Source organism: Ochotona princeps, chromosome 2, assembly GCF_030435755.1.
Source record: "Ochotona princeps isolate mOchPri1 chromosome 2, mOchPri1.hap1, whole genome shotgun sequence".
Taxonomy (NCBI): domain Eukaryota; kingdom Metazoa; phylum Chordata; class Mammalia; order Lagomorpha; family Ochotonidae; genus Ochotona; species Ochotona princeps.
The window spans coordinates 45363262-45381953 of record NC_080833.1 but is presented as its reverse complement, the minus strand read 5'-3'; the positions used below and the strand labels follow the sequence as shown (position 1 = coordinate 45381953).

The window sequence follows — 18692 nt, the reverse complement described above, 5'->3', positions numbered from 1 at the left end:
TGGCATACTAAATACTCATTTGTTTGTTTAGTCTATGACAAGTAACTGTAAGCTGGGGGGGAAGGATTTTTGTTTCTTGAGTTGCTACTTACTGTACCCCACTTCCCAAAATAGTGCCTGGTGAATGGATGGATAGGTGGATGCCTGAGTGAGTTCCAGGTCTCCTGACACTCAAACCTGCACTCCTTCTTGTTCACGTCGAGACTTTCTGTTGTCTCCTTATCATGAAGGGACCACCTGATATGGGGAAGACCTCTGCTTCCTCTTGGTTGAACTCTTTACCTGTTGGTTCTTTCCTGTGCTGTTTTATGAAAGTCATTTGTATGTTGGGCTCTGGTACCAAGGAAGAAGCAATGTGGTTGTCCTCTGATAGTCATGCTCTCTGTGTTGAGGTTCTTAGTCATTGAGGTTTTGTTCAACATTTGGAATCCTGGAACATGGGATCTGGTGTGCCTACAAGGCATCCCTATGGATCTTGACAATATTTGTTGAGATCCCTTGTAGGAATAGGATGGCTATTTGCAAGAGAAATCATCTATGGTAACAGATAATGCTCCTGCTTCTCCTCCCTGTCCCACCACCAGTCTATCCAAGTACCTGCTCTGTGCCAGAATCTGTGTAAGCTCCTGTAACACCTCAAGAGCTCATGATTCTGGGTGAATAGCAAAGCCAATAGCTGGAAAACAGCTGTGCAAGTCCGCCCCCTCAATCCCCAAGGCAGGATAATGCAAGAGGTGGAGCAGAGGAAAGGACTATAGCCTTGGTGGGAAGTGTGCTAGCTCAGTACCCTACTGTTGGCCTCACATCAGCCTGATCAGACTTCTCTGTTAACGGCTGCAGGCCTGTGTTTCAGGTTGAACATTTTGGTGGTTGAGTGAGCAATTTGAAGTTTTAGTATCCCCTGGATGTTGTCCTTTAGTCTATCATAAATATGTACTCATCTCAAAGTGCTCGTTTCCTCCAAAGACGTGGCACAGTACAAAACAGATCAACATTTGGCATGTAAAGTAATCATTCATTAAGGAGTCTGGATGGTTAGGTGGTCAGAGCATGGACTCAAGGAGGCAAACATACTCAGTTTAAAACATGGCTCTCTTGCTGTGAGCAAACAGCATAGCCTTGATTTTAGCCTTATTACCTTGACTTCTCCATCTGAGCTGGACACATTAGTGTCTTTTCTGGGACCACTGCAAGCAGTGTAACTTAAAGCACCAAGTACAGCATCTAGAACAGTACTCAAGAAAGGTTAAATTCCTTTCTTTCCTGATAGTGGCAGAAGACCAAGGTTTGATTTTCTCCTTAAGCAGGAAAAGTATACCAAAAATTTGTCATTGGTCTTGAGAGCAATTCTAGTTCTACATCATATCCATGAGTCACCAGGTACACAAAATCAAGCCAAATGGGAGCCAGGGAGGAGAAAGTTACTCCCTGGGTGTCAGTGAGCTAGAGCAGCTTCCAGGAAGAGAGTAGGCAGAGGCCCAAGGGAGGACAAAAGCCTCCTTTTCACTCTTAGCTGAGCAGTCCCTTGAGCAATGGAAAATGGAAAAAAAGAGAGAGGACAGTACCGACCTGTTTCACCAGTATGTAAATCAGGTAAGGAAACACAGGTGACTTAGCAAGAACAGGGGGTATGATTCACCCACACATCTGACTGCTGGTTCTGACCAGAGGAGCAGGCTCCATGCAATCTGAGGAGGTTTTGTTAAAAATTCACAGGACCGTAGTCTTGGAGCTAAGTCAGGAAAGACACAGGAACTCCATGAGTTGTATATATCGAGGATTTTCATGCACATTGTTGGAGGGGAGAGAAGGCAGACATAAACCTGTTATGATCTTCAACTGTCACCAGCAGTTTTATTAATACAAGGGATTTATTTTAATTAGAAAGGCATATTTACAGAGAGAAGGTTCACTTTCCCAGCCAGAGCTGAGCTGATCTGAAGTTAGGAGCTTCTTCTGGGTCTCCCATGTGGGTGCAGGATCTAAGACTTTTGGCAGTCCTCTACTGCTTTCCCAGGCCACAGGCAGAGAGCTGGATGGGAAGTAGAGCAGCCAGGATATGAACCAACATCCAGCACATGCAAGGTGAGGACTACTGCGTTGGGCCCAGTACAGAGGAGTTTTAAGATCATATGTATATACGGAGCATTCATTATTCATATCTGTGCCTTGCAGTTTTGAAAATTACAGATGCTTGCAATGTTAAAAAAGGAAACAAACCAATCTCATATTACATATGAAAAACAAAATCAGAGGAGCAGCATGACTGGCTCGAGGCATGCAGCTGATGTGTAGCAGAGATTCCAATCCAACCCTAACTGTGGCATCCCAGTGATGCCTGGAAATGGATCCCAGCTCCTAAGCCTCTGGAGCTGAGGTCTTTGTACAACTTGGGTGAGCAAACACAGACAAGGCAAAACCTTAGAAAGCAGGCTGTAAGAGGTAACTGTCACTTAGACTTTCAGATTTTGTCCACCTCTTCTCACCCGTTTTCAAGGTGTTGACGTTGGGAGTCCCCTTCAGGCATTCTGAGCCTTGGAAGGTGGCCTTGCTCTTTTGGTTAAGGATAAGACCCTGGTGTCTTCCTGCTCAACATTATTTGACCTTCTCTCTTGAACAATGTACACTTGCCTTCTGTGGATGAATGGAGCTCCAGGACTATCTGTTGTGATAGACTCCAGAAGGCACTTCTATACTGATTGCAGTAAGGTCCTAGCTCCAGCTTGGGGTGACTCGTGCTTTGAACCAGCAACACCCAGTCCAGTTAGCCAAGAGAGTGGTGTGGGCTGCGTGGGAGAGCAGAGCCTATGATCAGTCTTGAACCCTCGTGGCACCACATGACATCCCAGATCAGATGTAGCCACCACGTGGAAGGTCATTGTGCAATCTCCTGGAGTAACGCGTGCTTCATGGTGAAATTACTGTCAGTAAATCTCTTCCAAGGCAACAGTGTCTTCGATTCTGAAGAGTCTTGGGTTTTTGTCCTCTATCAGTTTCTTCCCATGCCTTTTCTTTCCATCCCAATCACCCCACATGGGAGATACAGTTCAACCTATTTTATGGATGAAGGCACTAAGGCTTACATGGGGTACATGACACCATTCATAACAAGTGGCAGAGCCAGGACAAGAATCAGGGTGGCTTTTGCTTCACAAACTATGATCCATCCTGACCTTGCCGCATTCCTCCATGAGTGTTCTGTACTGATGGATACCACAGAGCGGGCTTGAGTCTACTGGCTGCAATCTCATGTCAGATTGCTTCCTAAAGGATTTTTTTTTCCCCCAAGGTTCCCTATTTCTTTCCCATTCAGAAGCATTCCCTTCCACCCTTCCTGAGGCCTCTTCCTCTCTCTTCAAGTTCCTCTCACATATGCATTTTTTTTTCCTCTTTGATTAAGCCCCAGCCTTAAGTCTCTGAGTCAGTGCAAGGAGTGATGTGGGCCTTGTCCGGTTGGAAAACCCGCCCTTCCTCTGCCCCACCCTGGTCTCCAAGGCCTGACTGAGAGTCTGCATGTAGCAGGCGGAAGAAGGGCTGGAGGAATATAAACATTTTCTGAAGACCTGTGAAGTTTTCAGAGAGGGAAATAGAAGCTCCTGGGCCCAAATAAAGACAGATATTAACATCTGTTATTAACCAGTCCATACCACAGTGGCATGCAACACAATGATTGTGAAGCTTATTTTCTCATGAGCAAACTGAGGCTCAGTGAGCTTTTTCCACGAAAGCCTATATGTTCTTTCTGCAACCTTCCCCACACCCATCCACCGCTAAGAATAGCTGCAGGAAGGTCAGACCATGATGCTTGTGCTGCCAGCGAGCCTTGGAGTGGTGGGTCAAGCATCATGCATCCCTCCTCCCAATAGAAAAACATCTTTTGATTCACAGTAGCAGAGTCGACTGATGGGTCCATTCACCAGAAATGAAGGAGTAAACCTTTGGACTATTGCCTTAGTCCTTAAAAAGCACTCAGATTAGTTTTTCAAGGTATTCAGTGTCTTACGTAGGACCATTTCATCTTTTAGGATTGTTGACAACACTGCTTTCCAGTTGTGATTCACTAGATGACTGTTCTGGAAAAGCAGTGACATAAGGTCTGATAATTCTTTTTGTTTCCTGTAAGACTTCTCAGGGATTTTTATTAATCTCACAAGTGTTTGAAATAACAAAAATAGGAAGAAAACAGGCCTCCTGATTAAGACCAGATTCTTTGGTTTTCATAGTCAGAGCGCTTCAGGAACTGGCCCGAGCTCACCTCTGCAGCTCCATTTCTCATCATACATGGGATGCCATCATCTTGGGACTGTTTGAAGTTTGGGCAGCTGTGATGGCAGGTGTCTGCAGAATCCATATCTGCCTCCCTTCCCCTTAACTCCCAACACATGTCAAGTCCTCTTAGAGATCCCAGTCAAGTAATCCTCTTCTTTAATTTACCTTGGCCCCAAATTTCTTTCATGACTTCTTTGTTTTCATATGTCCCTCATCTATATGCTGCATGGAGCAGGAATTCCACATCTCATTTCTGTGTACCTAGCATTTATCATGGTTCATAGCTTCTTTCTTTATTTTTCACAGGCTAACACCACAAATTTCATATTTTATTTTATGCTAGATTCATTTATTTTCAGGTTTTTTTTCTCCAGATATTTTAGGGTATCTGTGGAAATGTAATTGAATTTACACACCAATGTCTCAATTTAGCAGTTGATTTTAGACTTTCTTGCAAAAGATTTCAGCTCTCTTTATTAAAATTGGCCCTTTATTTCCTTTACATAATAAATGTCCTACGTAATTCTTGGTAAATTCATCATTTGTCATATTTGCTTTTATGATTTTATCTCTTCTTTTAGATGTTTTTAAAACGGGTCATTATTTACACAGAAAACCATTAACATTTAACACTTGTTGGATAGCCAACAACATCAATACAGGCGAGTATCCATTTTTCAGTTATTACTGTTAAATTTTTCCCAAACAATCACATAACTTCACAATGACTAGAAACTTGCCTGCTGTTTTTTCTGGCCTAGTTTTTAGAAATAGTTTCCCCAAGTAACTGAGGATGCAGTCCTCCATCACTCCTGCTCGGCCAGATGGCTCTGGCATCTTCTCCTCTTTGACCTCCTGAGGGCTGGCTGCTGGCTTGCCCTTTCCTGTCCATAGGAAGGAAGGTGTTGGTCTTATCTCCGGAAGGACAGGTCCCACCCTTGCCACGGCCCAGGGTCTATCTGGAGGCCAGCCGCCCCTCCCTGCAGCTCTTCCTTGGGAGCTTTGCTTTGCGGGAGGAAGTGGCCCTGGTCCTCCGCTAGCCTCTTCTCCCTCCTTTCCCAAGTTCCCACAGGAACCTGGGAAGTGGCTTGTGCCCAGAGGTTAGAGCGGAAACGGCAGTCAGATAACTCTGAGGGGACAATACCCACTTGACGTCATTTCACTTCAACCTTTTTGCTTGAGCCTGAGGTGGTTTTCTTTTCTTCCATGTTTCCTCAGGTTGCTCTGCTGCCAGTAACTGTCCGCCTCTCTTTGACAGTTGTGCGTGTTTCCTCATATTCCAGTATGGAGTTGGTGGCTCCCAATGATGTCTCAGGACCCTGCCCTTGGATGGAGAAGCAGAAACACCCCTTGTGACTATAAGGCTCATTCCTTGTTATCAGGATGTATTTTATTTCCACACCAATGCTGAGGGGCAAAGAATGCAGGGATTATACTGCCACAACTCTCACAGAAACATACAGATATGCTAAAAGAGTTATTAAAAAAAAAAAAAACCTTTCCCAACCTGGTGATTCTTCTCTCACTTGTTTTAATAGAGAAGATTAAGAGGAAACTGATAGTGGTCAGGTGCCTGCTATGCACCAAGTAGTATACTGAGGCCCCTAGATCAATGCCGCTTCTAACTTTTTAGTATACACACCAAGACTCAAGCCATGGGCTCAAGGCCACATCCAAGTTGAATGCTGTATTGAGACCATGTTGACCAAGGTTTGGATAGCTCCATGTGGCAGAAATGAAGTATATGTCGATCTGGTGCTTGTGGGTAGGATGTCACTCACTGTCCTGTGTTGCCTTCTCCCCCCAGCTGTACCTGCAGGCCCGCTTCACGTGGCGAGGAGCCCGTCTGCTGCGGCCCCTGCTGCAGTTCACCCTGCTCATGATGGCCTTCTACACGGGCCTGTCTCGCGTATCTGACCACAAGCATCATCCTGGAGATGTCCTGGCGGGATTTGCTCAAGGAGCCCTGGTGGCCTGCTGTATAGTAAGTAACAGCTTGTCCTTAACATACCAACAAAAGTCCTCGACTGTCACTTGTAAAATGTTCCCAGCTCAGTGACTACAGCCAGGGAAACCTCGTTCTTAACGTCCACTTGGTATCTGAAGAGTCACCCCAAGACTCCTTCAGTCAATCAAGAAGAGTTCCTGTTCAGCTGTGAAGTTGGACCTGAGAGTCTTTAAATCATTGTGTGCATGCGTGTCTATGTGCACGCAGACGCTGGTTTGTGCTCGTAAATCATTGCAAGGCAAGAGGTCTTAGATCCTGTCCAACTTGCTCACTTTGCAAATGAGGAAACTCAGAGAAGGTACTTGCCCCAGGTCCTCCTGACTCACGCCTGGAGGCTCATGTTCTGCTTCAGTAGCCACTAGCCACTGGAGTCAGCCTCTTGGAAGGTGGCTACCCTTCCCACCATGACCTTGGGATGACTTAGTCACATCGTGAACTCTGTGTGAGCTGGAAAAGAGGAGATTTTCTGAAGGAAATGCCCTCTCCCAGCCCGAGCCCCTTGCTCACAGTTCTCCAAAGATTAACCTAGCTGTAGGCCTCATGCTGCTGTGCCTCAGAGGCATGGCTTGTCCTTTCAGCTGCTTGCTCCCTGCTTCCCAACAGGGCTGAAATGTGGCCTACCACCTTTCTCAGTCTCCCTTCCTAATCTCTGCCTTTCCAATCAACGGACAGTTCAGAGGGGCTAACCCAGCAAAGCTGTGTGAGCACCTGCTGTGGTGCTGTGCCTCTCGGGGTCCTCCTCCATGGAGCTGGCCCCAGCCCAGCAGGAGTCCCAGCAAACAGTCAGGGCTGCATGTGTGAGCAGCACATATGGAGGCTGCACTGCTGTTAGTATTATCCTTGCTCATTCACAGGAAGAATGAGGAACAATGGCGAGCTGGAGCCCATCTCTTTGTCCTGTCCTGGTTTCTGAGCCTGGCCTGTGTCTCCCTGTGGTGACCTCCCTCACTTTCCACTGAAATAGCACTGGTCACAATGTTGATGTTACCATCCTTTAGGCTGGGCATTTGAGGAGCAGGGCCTGCATATATAGCAGACATACTATTCTTCCTGTCTTAGTGGGGCTCTCAGTGCGAGTCATTGTGTCCTCAGTAAGTGAAAGGCTAGAATCCATGAGTGGCCCTAACCTTTCTAAGGAACATTCTCCGGAAAGCACAGGTGTGAAGCGGACTCACTACCTTTGTTCACAAGCTGATCCCATTGTAGCTACTTAGGACGGCCTGGCAGGGTGCTTCAGCAGGTGGGACGGGTCTGATCCAATGTGGTCCAGAAGAGGGGATGGGAGTCAGGGCCTTTGGAGCAGGGATCATTGAAGAGAACAGCATCTGACCTGCTTGCCAGCCTTGATCTGGGAAGGCTACCCTAAGGACTGGCTGCTTCCACTGGCTTGCTTTGTTATTTTTGTTGTTTTTAAAGTAAAGGCCCAAAGGGAGAAAAGGGAACATACCGTTAATGAGAGCAGCTGTCACAGTCCAGCTTGTTCCCTGTGCCTGGCCCTTTAATAGGAGCTGACAGTGGGGGGTGGATGTTTGCACTAAAGGGTAACCCTTTCCTGACAGTGCCCTTCTGAGCACCCTCTCTGCAGGAAAACAGCCCAGGGACCCTGCTGATGCTGTTTCCTTCTCTCTACTGCCTCTGCCCTAATTGGGAGTCTCCTGTACCCCCAATTAAAAAAATGAGAGCGGGGGGGGGGGGGGGGTCCTTCCTAGCCTTCCTCTCTTTTATGTCCTGGAGCACTGGCCAGAAGCAATTAGACAGAATGTTCAAGAGGAGCAAGGCGGATTTGCAAGAAAGGAAATGAGGGACCTGACTTTTATCCTGTTTGGCCGCTGCTGATGGCAGCCTGGGATAGGAATTTGGTCTCAGTGTTTGTAAGCACCTATTGTGTACTGGCACCTTTCTAGATACTGTCTCTTGCTAGTCCAAGAAGCCATTTTACAAATGGGGTAACCTCAGAGAAGACACTCAAATTTTGCAAGAGCTGGTAGGCAACTGAGTCACACCTCTGCCGCTTAACACTCTGCTAAAGGTCAGCTGGAGTTGTTACCTGAGGCTTCATTGCATGCACCAGCACCTACACAGCCATTTAAATGTGTCTCAGGGTCCTTTCTGTACCTCCCGGCACTGGGTCAGAGAAACTTTGTAACTGTGTAAAGGGGTAGCCACTCCATTTACCTGTCTTTTGCCCACTCCATTATGAAGAAGAAAAAGCAAAGCCTGTCTCTTATTTCTCATTTCTCTCTGACTTGCTTACTGCCTGGGCCAGGTGCACAGTAGCTCCCCATGATCTCAACTGCCATGACATCACAATACTGAGGGATCTGCTTCCTTTGACATCTGAAAGGATAGGGCAGAAAAGTGCCTGGGAGCTGTGTCCACTCAGCGGAACAGGTTCTGGGGCTTCTCAGCTGGGAGAAGTAGAGGCGGTCCACCCACCGGAGAAGGCCAGCCTGTAGCTATGCCAGCTTTCTCTGCCAAGAAGGCATGGCAGTGGCTCAGGTCTGTGGCTGAGCTGGAGATGAGCAGGTCCACGAGGAGTTGTAGAGAAGTAAGGGACCTCTGACAAAGTCACAGGCACCTGCAGGAGGGATGGTGGGGAGGAACGAGGGCTCCTTGCCGAGTGGGGAAATGACAGCTGCACTTCTCAGTTCTATGTCCTCTACACAAAACTACCGCCCACCCTAACAGAGCCAATCTTTCTTCTTACCCACGAGAAGCTCCATCAAATGTTTCTTGAAATAGGGAAACATTGTTGAGGTTAGAAAGATTGAGAACAAACAGGGAAGTACAGCATAGTACAAAAGCTACTTCCCCATGGTACCAAGAATGCCAAAACCCATTTCCCAACCTGCCAGGTAGGCTGCTAAGCCAAACTTATGCATATCCTTATACCAATTCACTTGACAGGTGCGAAATCTGAGAGCCCAGCACTGCATAAAGCACCATACACAGTGGGCTTCTCTCCCTCAAAGCCCATGTTCAAGTTCCCAAGAATAAACGGGGCAAGTGGGTGACACACAAGTCACTTGGAGAAATGGCAGAGTCTCCAGGGCTGACTCAAAGGCTGTCACAGAGCCAGTGTGCACCCCCGAGCTTCTATGGGCCTCCATCCTTGGCACCTGTCACACCCCTCATGCCAGATCTGCTTAGACAGCTGGCCTCCTTGGAAGGAGTGCAGTCCCAGGTTCACCCCATTTGTGGTGAAACCTCTATAATGGTTGCTTGCAGCTGCTACAACAGGGTTCCACAAGCTCAGGGACCGAAAGCAAGCACAGGCTTGTTTTGTTACGATTGTGCCAGTGCAGTAGGAAAATGGGGCTCCTTCAGGTAAAAACCATTGATTCCCTTTGGGTTGATTTCAGTGCCATCAGGAAACAGAGAACTAGATGAAATGCCCTCTTTCCAAAATCTCTTTTGCTGAACAATGCCCCCTCCCTCACAAAGCTGTTTACACACTTAACCTGAAGAACCTGTAAGGTTGACTTGCCTTACACAACAAAATGGACTTTGCAGATGAGATTAAGTTAAGGATATTGGGGGAAGGCAATTATCCTGGCTGTCCTGGGTTATCGGGAAGACTCCACTATAATCACCAGGGTCTTTATAACAGAGAGGCAAGAGGTCATAACCACAGAAGGAGTTGTAACAACGGAAGCAGAGGCCAGAGAGAAAGAGGGAGAGACCTGAAGATTCTATGCTGCTATTTTTGAAGATGGATGAGGAGTACATGAGCCAAGTAATGCTGCAAATTGCTTCAGAGCCTCTCAGGCCAAGACTTAGACAAGGGGCTGTTAGTCACTGAGCTGGACCTGCTGTCTTTCAGAGCACAGGGTGTGGTATGTCACCCTAGAACGTCAGCTTGGTCACCACAGAGATGAGGGCCACGGGCTGTGACAACCCAGCAGCTTTATCCTGGTTAGTTGAACACAGGTCTTGTCACTGCAGTCAGGCTTGTCTAGATAAAAGTCATATGCCAAAGGGAAATGGGCTCCCTTCTCTCCTGTTGCCTACCAGTTGAGTGGTTTCCAGAAAGGGAAGACAGTAGAACCTGACAGATAGGAAACCTTCATGGTGTCGGGTACTGATTTGAGAACACAGGCTCATAGGAGCAGCTTGTCCTGATGCACACAGGACAGAGGTGGAGAGTCACTGCCCTGGCAGACCCAATGGCATGTGGACAGAGTTGGTGGAACCCCATTGCACAGACATCTGTTCTCCCTCTTCTGCCGGAACTCAGAGCCATGGACACACATGAGGTACGTTCCAACACACACAGCCAGCCTCCCACCTGTACACCCACCAAGGCACACCCCGCAACGATGTTAACTCTACAGTTGGGTCCTCCCAGGAACTTAGTTGAAGGGACAGACATCATATTTCCTGTCTACTGACAACTCGCGTATCTGGTCACCTCCTCCCTGACCCTCTGACAGATGGCAGATTGGGGGCTCTAAGAGGGGTCAGGGGAGGGCCAGGCCACCATTGCTGTGGGGTCAACAGAGGAAGCAGCTGCTCGTGAATGTCATAAACACACAGCAGAGTCTTTCCTGGTTTTCCTCTCCCCAGGGGTGTGGCTCAGCCAGCAGTGGTTCTTTTGTATGCTGCTATCTTCCTCCAGGATGTAGGGAAGGGCAAGGGCATCCTTTGGCTCTGCCCAGTGGGGTGATCTTGGGAAAAAGAGACAGCAAGAATGCTAGTATTTAAAAAAAATGAGTTCAGTGATGACAGTGCCTGTGAGGGGAAAGCACGGAGCATGGAGTTCTAGACATGTCCAGTGATGCACAGTGGAGGAGTAGGGCTAGGTCCTAAGACTCTTGATTCCATCTTCAAGGACTCAAACTGTACATCACAAGTACACTTTGGCCTATGCCATGAATTTGACAGACCTTTTCTTTTTCTAACAGGGGACATTCTCAATCAATTGTCTTGGTATTTGTCCTAGTGCTGGCTCAGGCACTGTGGGATGGATAAATGCCCTCCCCAAATCCCTTTTGGTCCTTTGCTCAGTGGACCCTGGCCTTGCCACCATAGACACTCCCCGAGATGGGCAGGAATGTGGATGTAGGAGAAAGAAAGAAGCTAAGGCAGAGATCAACTTTGGCCTTTAATAAGTGATGACAGCATCTTTGCCCTGCTCCATAGTCGGCCAAGTGCCTCTCTTCTCCTGTCTTGTTGTCATGCTCAGATGAATGAAATGAACGATGAGAGACTCGTAAAGGTGTGTTGTATTCCAGACACTTGCTGATTATGCCTGTTGGGCAAATCGGCTCACCTGTCTGCCACCTTTTCCTGGTTTGTAAGGTAGAGATGAACATTCCTTACATAATTTTTGGATAGAAGGTTGAGTGACTAAAAGACATATCATGCATACATAATCGCTTCTCTGCCTTTTGGCTAAGTCAAGTGTAGCATCATGCATACACATGCAAAGTTTGAGGTGGCCTGAGAAGTAACTTTGGGATCAGAACCTGCTCTGTGTAGTATACTATCCTTCATGTAGTACCCAAACCAGTCAAACATATGTCAGGAAATCACTCAACACAGACTCTGGCAAATCCCCAGCGGCAAAAACCACTGAAACATGTTTACTAAGGTCAAAAAAGTGGTGATTAAAATTGAGTAACCTCTTCTAGTCAAAAGGCCAAATTATCAAAGATGACTTTCCTTTAGACAACACTTACCATACTTAGGGCATGTGAATGAGCCAATTCTCAAAGCTTTCTCCTCCAAAAAAGGTTATTCTTTACTTAATCTGTGAAATTGTTCAGTATGGTAGACCAGGAAACCAAAAGGAAGTCCCAAAGCCAGGGCACATAGGAGCACATGCAACAGGAGCAGTAGCCGTGGTCTCCCTACACACATGGAAGATGTACCAGCTATACTGAGAGCTGTAATTTCTGGGCCCTGAGTAGGGGGATGACTCAACACCATCCATGCCCTGCAGTAGCAGTGGGAAACATGATCTAGCACTTGAAACACCACATATCAAAGACTACGGGCTAGCATGAAGGCAGAAGGTCATGGCAAGTTCAGTCTGGGTACCAGAAAGAAGAATAAGGGCAGCTCAAGGAAGGCATCCTGGTATTCAAGATATAGCAGAGAAGCTCCTCGCCAGCAGGTGCCATGTTGTCTAAGACTCACAGCAAGAAGTTGAGCCCATCTGTTCATCTTCAGATTGTCCCTGAGTGACAAACACCCGTAGTGTTTTTCAAATGTGGATGCTAGGACATTGTCCCAGTAGGGCAGAGGTAGGCCCAGGAATTTGCTTTTTCAAGAAATATCCAGGTGATTTTTAAACAGATAATTTGGGGTCTGCATTTAAAGACATGCTTCTTGGATTCTTAAATGTTTTTGCTGTTATACTTATCAGCCCCATGCTGACAGCTAAGCTTAACAGGTGCTTAGAGACACCTTAGTGGGTAGGATTCCGATCTTCAAAGAGTTTACTTACACAGTCATGAGTTGAAACACTTGGCGTCCAAAGAAACATTTGGAGAACAATTTTGTTGTCATAATCTGCCCTTCACAAAATGACTCTCAAAATCTGCTGATTTGGCCACTCACCACAAAGAAAGTAGAAGCCTGACTTCTGGCCAGTCCTCTGGCTTCGGATCTCTTGGGGACATCATTTTGGGCAAGAGAGAATAAGCTGTGTATGCTGACATCTCTGGAGCACATGAAGGCTGACCATTCCCCAAAACCACCCTAAGAATTGTAAGATCAAAACAGCAGATACTAACTGTCCAGTAGGAACATCCACATGCTGTCTGTATCCAGCTTGAGTCAGTGTCCACTGTTATACATTCATTCACATTCTCAATTATTCCTGTTGTGAGTTTACTTTCTCTAATTTTTGTCCTTCTCTTGGCATATTATCTTGCAGATGAAAAGAAGTAGTTTTGTGTAGGGATGCCCAGAACATGCAAGTCAGTGGAAATTATTCTGACTTGCTTTTTAAGCACTTGGCACTGTGCCATACTTGTGCCTTTTATTCCGTCCTACAATCCTCTTGAGATAGGTATCATGACCCATACCTACATATTTTGCTGAAAAATGGCAAAATTTAGATGTAGAGACTAGTCTGTCCTTGAAAGAGCAACATTTTCTCCTACCACTGTGAGTTTTGAGTGGGTTGTGGGGGTGGTTGGTGATGTGGTGTTGCCAGAACAGTAAGAGCCATTTGCACACCTGCTTGTCGCAGTGAATGGAGCTCCTGTTGTCACACGGTGGTGCCTTGTTTGTATGTAGTCTCTCTTTTGAAGGAAGAGCTATGCTATCCAGAGGGCTTGACTAGACCATCCTCTGTCCTCACATCTCTGACTCAGCAGAAGGTCAGCACATTTCCTCAATACACTTTGAGAAGGAACCAAGACATCCGAAGGCAGAAGAATGCAGAACTTTCGTTGTTTCCCCCCTAGTAAAGTTATCCCAAATTTTCATTGCTCGGAAAATGGAAAGGATGAGGTCTGAACTGCTCACCATGTCCTAGGAGGTTTCCCGTAATCTCCAGCCTCCCTGAGCTCCCCACACTGCATGTGCTGCCCTCTGTCACTCCCGGGCCTTTGCACTGGGCTCCCTTCTTGCACTTACCATCTGGCTAAAGTCTTCCTCATCCTTCAGGACTAAGCTCACGAGTAAATCCTTTGGGGGCAAGGTTAGTAAGGTCTGCTTCTCATCCCTTCAGCTTGAGTTACATGCCACATTCTCTGTGCCTCTCCATCATATAGCTTCCAACACTGTTGTGTGTATTTTTGTGTCTGTTTTAGCTATCTCCCTCATTGGCCTGTAAGGCTCATGGAGCAAAAAAAGACTGTTTCCTGATGACATTCATGCTTTTTTGTTTGTTTTTCAAAACAAGTAATTTATCAAATTGAAGGAACTGAAGAAATAGAATTGGAATCAAATGCCCCAGGCAATTGAACAGATTCCTTTTGCTGTGCATAAATTGTGTTTATTTCCTTAAATAATCGTTTATCTGGCAGAGAAGATATGTGGAGTTGGACTGTGGGAGGGCAGTGCGTTTGTTCCCCAGACAGGAGATAGCTACTTGGTCTGCACTGATCCTCCCCAGCCTGGGCTGCTGTTTCCATTCTGGGTGGAGATACTCCTCGGGAGGAAAGGGAACTGCTCCAAACCAGGGAGCTCTACTTTTCCATAGTCCCTTCTGTATTCTGCTGTTCAAGCATTAGCAAGATTGAAGCCTATTTGAATCTTCAAAGGATCAGGTTTCATGTTCCCAAAAATGTGTTTGTGTAACTTCAAGCCAAGCTGAAAGTGAAAGGCAGCTGACAGGGCATGCTGTAGGACCTGATTCAACTCTTGATCTTGCCGCCAGCCTGTGTATGCGTGGTGTTTCCCAGGGTTGCCCCTAGGTTGCCCCAAGGAGTTGAAGGAACCAGTAAGAATGAAGTCCAGACCACATACTTCCTAGTACGGAAAAAGAGGTTTAGAAATCCAACACCAAGCATTTATGGAGCTCCTGAGATGCACACAGCTCGAGGCTGAGTTTGTGGGTGGCGAGGACTATAGCTGCGTCTTCTAGAAGCCTCTGAGTTAAGAAGAAAGTCCTATAAGCAGAGTTTAGGATGCATGGTATACTCTCGTTCTAACAATTATTTTGATGTCAGCATTTTTTATTGAACCATGTACCAAATACAAGTTTCATTTGCCTCAAATCCATTACTACGTTTAACCTATGTATTATTTCTATTTCTTAGTAAGTTAGGAAATGGGAGTCCTGGAATGTAGTGAATATGAGCCTAGAAAATTAGAATGGAAATAAGCCAGTAGATGAAGGCATGGTAGGTGGTTTGAGATCTGGACAGAGGAGGTGTTTGTTGGGAATGGAGAGTTGTCTTGCTTTTAGCAGGTGCATTGGAATCTAGCAGAAAGATCTCTACGAAATTCAGGTTCTAAGAGCCCTTCTTTCATGCATCTAGCAAAACTGGAATAAGTAGAATTGAGAGCCAGTGACTGGGCAGGGTGATCAAAATCTTTTCCTAAGAAACAAAGGATGAAAGGGAGGATAATTTTCTGGTAGAGATAAGGACATTGTCTCTGCACCTGTCAGATGATAACATCATTTTCATACAATAGGACATAAGGCAACCGGGGGAGGTGAAGTTTAGTGTGGGTTTATTTTTCTATCCAATGCAAAGCATGAATGTTTCTTACTCAAATAACTCATCAAGTTTTTGAACTTTCTGCATAAACACATTAAGAAAGAAAATACAGCCTAGCTATCCCCATACCACTGCAAGGATTTTTCATTAAATCTTGTGATTCTAAGAGACACTTTGTGGGGTCTGATATCCAAGAGGTGGCAGGATGCTGGGGATGAGCAATTGGCTTACTGTTGACCTTGCGGCTGGGTGAGCTGCTGCTGACCCTCAGCAATGAGACTGAGGCATTATGCCCTCCCAACAATTGGCTGATATCATTGGGTTTTCAAGGGGGAAAAACTGTACACCACTGCTTCCTTACTGAACTCCTGCTGATAGGAATTCATAATGGCTGGTCTTTATTGGTTATACCCTGGAATTCTTTGTGAGGAAAGCGAAAGTACAACAGGTTAATAACTGTGACTAATTATGACTGACTTCCCTTGTTTAGGAACTTAACTTTCATTGTCCATTTGCATTGAAAAGTAAGAAAGTATGGGTAGTGGGAAAGGGGCACTGGCCCGAGAGTCCATGAAGCTGGCTTCTGCTCCTCCTATTGCTATGCCACCTGTGGATGTTACCCCCTTCTTCACCTGTTCAGAGAGAGCTGCACCACTCGACCTCTTCCCTACTTAAAGATCTGTGATGTGACGCTCCCTTTTCCCCAAGTCTGTGTTCCTCTGACCTCCCCCTGGTCTCTGCTTGTGTCCCAGCCCCGGAGGTCAGTTACTGATCTGCATTTCTGATTTGCGCTTCTAGGTTTTCTTCGTGTCCGACCTCTTCAAGACCAAGACATTGTCCCTGCCTCCTGCCACCATCAGGAAGGAGATCCTGTCCCCTGTGGATATCATTGACAGGAACAATCACCACAACATGGTGTAGGTGCTGCCGCCTCCTAGGCTGTTTTTGTAAAATGACTGCTGACAGCAAGTTCTTGCTGCTCTCCGATCTCATCAGACAGTAGAATGTAGGGAAAAACTTTTTGCCCAACTTGATTTTTAAAAAGAAAAACAGAAACAAAAACAAAAAGTCTTATTTGTGGCCTTCAAAATAGGTAGTGTTCACCTATGAGGAAATAGCAGCAAACTAACCCCAAGTGCCAGCATCCTGGATGTGCAATTGGTTTAAGTGTTCATGTTCTAGTGAACACGAGCTAGTTCAGGAACAAACACGAAAACAATTCGAGTAGAGTCTGCCGGTCACCTTTGGTGACCCCAGAAATTCCAGGCCTGTATCTGCAGTGAGAGTGCACACCACAGTACACCACACCAGAGACAGCACTGAATCAAGAAGACAGCCTTTGAGGGGTCTCCCCTCATGCATCTCTCTGTCCACCCCACTCTTCTCCACTGTGACTTTGATTCAGGATGTTTTGTTTGTTTTTAAGCATAAAACAAGAGCACATTTGCTCAGTCAAATGATCAGATCTCCAATTCAGACTCTGAGTCCTGAGGCCTTATTATACCCAACCCCTACCCACAGGCCAGCAACCACAGCCCCTGAGTTAGAGGTTAGGAGACTCTTTGTGGATGAATGGACTTTGCAAATAGTACAATTTCTGAAGAAATCAAGGCCATGGGCCCCCCTTTGTCTCCTTTTGAAGCATCATCCCGTGCTGTTGAAATGTCGACTGCAGGATGCTGATGTTGCACATGTCAGTCGCCAGGCACTTGCACATTTTTAGAACCGGTTAGACTTCGTGTTACTGCTTCTCCCTCACAATCTTTGCTGTTTGCTTACCATGGTTTCCTGGATGAGCAAAGGCATGTGACGCCACCGACTGATGGAACACAGTCTGCTGTACCACGGAAGGGGGGAGGAAAGGGGCAGAATGGAAAACAAACCAACTTTGCGGCTGCTTAGAGTCAGAAGGAGCCAGGATAGCTGACAGTGTCATGCCTGAGAGGCTGCCCTGCAAGGGATGGGAGCTGACAAGGAACTGGTGGGAGTTGTTCCTGCTAAGCTATGTAAAGCACTGTTGTCTTGGGGTTGACCCTCGAGGCAGTTCTTGGTGGGTTCTGCTGGGCAGAACACATGGGTTAAACCTCCGCAGAGACTTTTCCTCATTCTCTACCCGTAAGTGTCCTTCCAAGCAAGGTCTCACCCAGATGGTAGACGGGGAACCCTTCTACTGAACTTTTGAGGGAAGGAAAAAGGAAGAAATGCTTTTAGATCTTGGATGCAAACCTTTCAAAGGGCTACACTTAACCACATGGATCAACCACATGCACATCCTTACTCCAGAATCCTCCGTCCTTTCATTTCAACTTTAGCAAGCTATGATTTTTATATATAAATATTATATAAATAATGTATAAAACATTAAAAGTTAACTATGTAAAATATTATTTCTGAAACAATTTTAGCTATATCCACTATGATTATAAACTGTGTTTCGACCTGTGTTATTTACATTAGCTGCTTAAAAAAGCATCGAGTTAATTTTTTTTCTCTAATATCAACTAAAATGTAGTTCTGTGGTAGACATTGTTTTACAATGAAAGGAATAACTACAACTAGAGAAAACTGTATAAAAACATTAAATTGTCAGTATTTTTGTAAGGTTGCGTTTTGTAAAGAGAATAATATTCAAAGACTTTTGTAGCATACAAAGTGAAAACTTGTATCTGCGAAACTATACTTGTATTAAATGTGCTTTTTAAATAAAAGCTCATAACACAACTAATTAAGGAATTGCAAGCCTGAGATGTTTGGGGGACCCTGGGGGTGAGGGAGTGGGGGAATGGCGGCGGGGAAGTTGTGGGAAGGGAGGCTGGCCGTTCCATGTCTTGCCATGGGAAATATGGCAGCTGTAGTATAGATACTGTCAGCTCAGCTGCTGTTTCATCTCTTAAAGCCTGTTTGCCCAGTAAGGCTCCTTAAAAGAGCTTTGTGTGCTAATGGGGGTTTTCTTCAGACTGCTTCAGCTGTGGGTCCCCACAAAGGTAGATAAGGAGCCAGTGTTTCAGATAAAGTGGCTTGGGAAGTTCACCCGGGAGTCCTGTACAGAGCTCCCATCTGAGAATGAGGGTGGACCACTGAGAGTGGCGCATGGCTCCTGCTTTCCTTCCTCATGTTTCCCCAAGCCAGAAACAAAGCAAAACTGGAAATTCACATTTACCATGCACCTGTATGCCAGCCTCTCTAGTTTTTCATTTTTATCCTCACAGTAGTTCTTATTTTGAATGTATGCGTTATTAAAGATTGCAAAAGGAAATAATTTGTCTAAGATTCTAAAACAATGAATTACAGAA

General features: G+C 46.0%; 1 protein-coding gene across 1 annotated transcript in view; it reads left to right on the top strand.

Moving 5' to 3' along the window:
• The window catches only part of PLPP3 (phospholipid phosphatase 3), an 80541-nt gene extending 62417 nt beyond the window's left edge, over positions 1–18124 (top strand). Inside the window, exons 5-6 of the mRNA XM_004588710.3 lie at positions 6077–6253; positions 16198–18124. Of these exons, the coding sequence (XP_004588767.1) occupies positions 6077–6253; positions 16198–16320 (300 nt within the window). The 3' untranslated portion in view covers positions 16321–18124. The remainder of the gene's footprint in view (positions 1–6076; positions 6254–16197) is intronic.
• The last annotated feature ends 568 nt before the right edge of the window (positions 18125–18692 follow it).